Here is a 4,918-nt window from a genome sequence, read left to right as displayed (position 1 = left end):
ACCCGACAGTTGAATGGCATTAATTATAATCCTAGAGTTTTATTTTAAATTAATCCCATATCAGTTTTTCTATTGTTTCCTAACCTTCTGAAATCGTTATTAACTTCCCCTTTTAAAATACTTTATATTTAACACAGAATTGTCCTCTCTTTGCTTGTTTTTTTTAAGACTTTGCTGCTGCTTGATTGCATACTTCAGATTCCAAATGAGATCTGTGTTGGATTCATCAGTTCATAATTATTGTGTTCGTAACTCTAAGGTTCTACTGTGGATGCTGTTTAACATTCTCCTTGACTTCTAAGGAGTGGAAAGTGTTTCATCACCTCATGTGATAGGAATACCTCCTACTGTTTCTTTCAGAATGCAGAACAGAACTATTTCTTGAACACATCTACATTATCTTTAACATTAACATGTTTAATTTCTCCCTCTCATAATTGGTGTAAAACTTTTCTGGGATTTCCTGTCTTCTTAATATACTTAATAACCTCCTTTTTGTGATATGTAGCTCTGTCAAACATTGATTTTTCCCCAATCTCTTTAACAACCCTTTCCAACTTTCATAACATCCCATTTTTATTGCTTGCTATAGATATTTCCTTTTTCCCGCTCCCCTCCCTGCCCCAGTTAGTGCCTCCCCTTTCTCACTGAATCAGCTTTTTAAGCCAAAGTAATCCACTTGTTTCACCGTGAAATCGTGGCTTTTTAGCTGCCTAATGAATTCCTCTAAACAACTCCCAATTTTCATTCCCATTCTTCTATCTCAATCCATTTAATTTGCCTCATTTTAGGGGAATTAACACTTTTAAAATATGAAGTGTCTATAGATATTATTGCTTGGGAACTGATCTCTCTTTGTCCATTGGAATGTAATAAGCTCCATTCTTTATTTTCCTCTCCTCTATCATATGCTCCCTTGGTTGTCTCTTCTCTAAACTAAACTGTCCCAGATTTCCAGTATGTTGCACTAGGACAGTCTCCCCCCTTCCCATAGACTGTATCAGAAACTCCATTTTTAGCTGCTATATTCTTCATAGAGATTGGGTGAAAAAAACGGAGTGCGTGTGCAGAGCAGGTTAGTGTCCATCCGATTCCTTAGGCATCCGAACATTGTCTTTGTTTTGGCAACTACTGGGAATGAGCCGGTGTTTCCGTGGAGCCCAGGTCTTTTCCCTGAGGTGTTTTCTACCTGGGATGTTTCCCCTGCCACATGACTAGACAAAGGTTTGGTTATTTTCCAATCTCAGATGTTTAGCAACCATATTAATGGGGTCAGGCCTGGATTTCATTGCACTAAGAAACGATGAGGGATAACCAGTATCCACAATCCTGTTTGCTGTGGGTGCCTCTTAAGGTTTCCCACATCACAATGTGTGAGAATGATTGATGCATGGAGCACCATCAAATATGGAATTGATATTAGTAGGGTCAGTTGTTCATAATTCATTTATCTGAATAAGGAAAATGTCATTTTTTGTGTGTGAAGAGCCACCAATCTGCTTCATCCATGAGAACAGCCTCCAGTAGTGCATGCAGTGTCTCATATTTACATTGTCTCTCCATGTAGGCATTTCATCTGTTACCATAAGCCTAGAGCCTGGGCACATACAGGAAGTCAGGGGAGCATACGGTACATGCAGGAGACACCGTTCTGACTCAGAGTTGGACATCTTCTCCCCTACTCCATGTCACATTCCAACAAAACCGACTTCACAAACCCCTCCACCTTCATCCTGCTGGGCATTCCTGGCCTGGAGTCTGCCCATGTCTGGATCTCCATCCCCTTGTGCACCATATACACCATTGCTGTCTTGGGGAACTTCACCATCCTATTTATTGTGAAGAGGGAGCCGAGCCTCCATGAGCCCATGTACTATTTCCTCTGCATGCTGGCTGTCAGCGACCTAGTCCTGTGCACGTCCATCCTGCCCAAAATGCTGAGCATCTTCTGGTTCAATTCCAGAGAGATCTATTTCAGTGCCTGCCTCACCCAGATGTACTTCTTTAACTGCTTTGCAATAATGGAATCAGGGATCTTTGTGGCCATGGCTTTTGATCGCTATGTGGCCATCTGCCATCCCCTGAGACATTCCACCATCCTGACAAACCGCGTGGTGCTGAAGATTGGCCTGGCCGTGGTGCTGCGTGGCTGCTTACTCATACTGCCATTTCCTTTGCTGGCGAGTCGGTGGACATATTGCAAGACCAACATCATCCCCCACACGTACTGCAAGCACATATCTGTGGTGAATCTGGCCTGTGCCGACTTCCGTGCCAGTAGTTACTACAGCCTCTCTGTGACATTCTTTGTGCCCAGTATGGATGTGTCTTTTATTGCTATGTCCTATATCCAGATCCTCAGGGCCATCTTCAGTCTCCCCACAAAAGACGCCCAGCTCAAGTCAATTGGGACCTGCAGCTCCCACCTCTGTGCCATGTTAGTCTTTTACATACCAGATATCTTCTCCTCCGTCATGCATCGGATTGGTAACACTATGCCTCTGTATTTGCTCATTCTCATTGCCAACGTCTACCTTCTGGTGCCCCCCATGCTACACCCCATCATCTATGGGGTGAGGACCAAACAGATCCGGGACAGGCTGCTCTCGCTATTTACTCATAAAAGGACCTAAAGTTCCCTCCTGGTGCTCAGATGTTCAGACCAAGCTCTGTGCAGAGCAAAGTGCTGGGCTGTCGTCCCTGAATCACTGACTGGACAGTCAAAGAGACATTAAACACTTTACTGCCCTTACTGTGCCCTGTCAGCATGACAATCTGGGGAATCGGTCTATGTACCACCCATGGAGTTGCCACCTTTCTTTTTGCTTGTATCTGGACCCCCAAGCCCTCCTCCCCTCCCTTTGCCACTCCTTCCAGGAAGGCCCCAGCCCTGCTCTGACTCTTCTCCACAGGACCTTGGCCAAACCGGACAGTCTCTACGCAAAAGAATAAATGGACACAAATCTGACATCAGGAATCATAACATTCAAAACCAGTAGGAGAACACTTCAACCTCTCTAACCACTCAGTGACAGACTTGAAGGTGGCAATTTTGCATCAAAAAAACTTCAAAAACAGACTCCAAAGAGAGACTGCTGAACTCGAATTAATATGCAAATTAGATACAATTAACTTAAGTTTAAACAGAGACTGGGAATGGCTGGGTCATTACACTAATTGATTCTATTTCCATTTGTTAAGTTCTCCTCACACCTTCTATGGGTCATCTCAATTATCACTTCAAAGGTTTTTTTTCTCCTGCTGACGATAGCTCATCCCAATTGATTGGACTCTTCCAGTTTGTATGCATACTTCCACCTTTTCATGTTCTCTGTATGTATAAATATCTCCTGTCTGTGTGTTCCATTCTATGCATCTGAAGAAGTGAGTTGTAGCCCATGAAAGCTTATGCTGAAATAAATTTGTTAGTCTCTATGGTGCCCCAAGTACTCCTGTTCTTTTTGCGGATACAGACTAACACGGCTGCTACTCTGAAACTGGTAAATAGGATGAAATTCAATAAGGACAAATGCAAGGTACTCTACTTAGGAAGGAACAATCAGATGCACACATACAGAATGGGAAAGGACTGTCTAGGAAGGAGCACTGCGGGAAGGGATCTAGGGGTCATAGTGGAACACAAGGTAAATATGAGTCAACGGTGTAACTCTGTTGCAAAAAATGCAAACATCATTCTGCGATGTATTAGTAGGAGTGTTGTAAGCAAGACACGAGCAGTAATTCTTCCACTCTACTCCGTGCTGATTAGGCTTCAACTGGAGTATTGTGTCCAGTTCTGGGCGTCACATTCCAGGAAAGTAGTGAATGAATTGGAGAAAATCCAGAGAATAGCAACAAAGATGCTTAAATGTCTAGAGAACACGGCCTATGAGGGAAGATTGAAAGAACTGAGTTTGTTTATTCTGGAGAAGATAAGACTGAGAGGGGACATAATAACAGTTTTCTAGTACCTAAAAGGTTGTTACAAGGAGGAGGGAGATAAATTGTTCTCCTTAACCTCTGATGATAGGACAAGAAGCAGTGGGCTTGCAGTAGGGGAGCTTTAGGTTGGACATTAGGAAAAAGTTCCTAATTGTCAGAGTGGTTAAACTCTGGAATAAACTGCCTAGGGAGGTTATGGAATCTCCATCACTGGAGACTTTTAAGAGCAGGTTAGTCAAATAGATGTCAGGGATGTTCTACATGGTGCTGGTCATTTCGTGAGTGCAGGGGACTGGACTTGATGACCTCTCAAGATGTCTCCCAGTCCTATAATTTTATGATTCAATGATTTCTTCCATGGAGTTCAGGCTGTTAAAATGTCTGCCTGCAGCAAGAAGGAGTGATCTGCTGGGATCCCAGAGGCTAAGGGAAAAGTCCCAGCAACGACTGAGGTACTCCAAGCAATTCTCCTTGATTGTTCTGCTGCAGGGAATAGCTGCATGCTTCCAGGGGTGAGGGTGGTTGAGACCAGCTTCTGTGTGTAGCTGAAGGCAGCATCTCCTCATGTAGGGAGGAGTGTGTGAAACTGCTCCACATATTCTTCACAGTTATATGATATGATTGTGACATAATTGTAATGTATTTTATGCAAGATCAGCCATGCAAGGTGTAATAGGAAAGGTTATGTTTTGCTCAATATGATTATCCTATTTGTATACATGTATCATTTTTGTATGTCAAGTTATGAATAACATAAGAACACATAAGAATAGCCATACTGGGTCAGACCAAAGGTCCATCCAGCCCAGTATCCTGTCTGCTGACAGTGACCAATCCCAGGTGTCCCAGAGGGAGTGAACCTAACAGATAATGATCAAGTGATCTCTTTCCTGCCATCCATCTCCACCCTCTGACATACAGAGTCTAGGGACACCATTCCTTACTGTCCTGGCTAATAGTCATTAATGGACTTAAT

General features: G+C 43.2%; 1 protein-coding gene across 1 annotated transcript; it reads left to right on the top strand.

The window, feature by feature from the left end:
* The first annotated feature begins 1,685 nt into the window (after positions 1–1,685).
* On the top strand, positions 1,686–2,633 carry LOC123376182 (olfactory receptor 52M1-like). The gene has a single exon (XM_045028005.1). It carries the CDS (start codon positions 1,686–1,688, stop codon positions 2,631–2,633), a length of 948 nt encoding a protein of 315 aa, XP_044883940.1.
* The last annotated feature ends 2,285 nt before the right edge of the window (positions 2,634–4,918 follow it).

Source organism: Mauremys mutica, chromosome 1 (genome assembly GCF_020497125.1).
Source record: "Mauremys mutica isolate MM-2020 ecotype Southern chromosome 1, ASM2049712v1, whole genome shotgun sequence".
Taxonomy (NCBI): Eukaryota; Metazoa; Chordata; order Testudines; family Geoemydidae; genus Mauremys; species Mauremys mutica.
The sequence above is the reverse complement of the archived record's forward strand: the minus strand, read 5'-3'. Positions and strand labels throughout refer to the sequence as shown.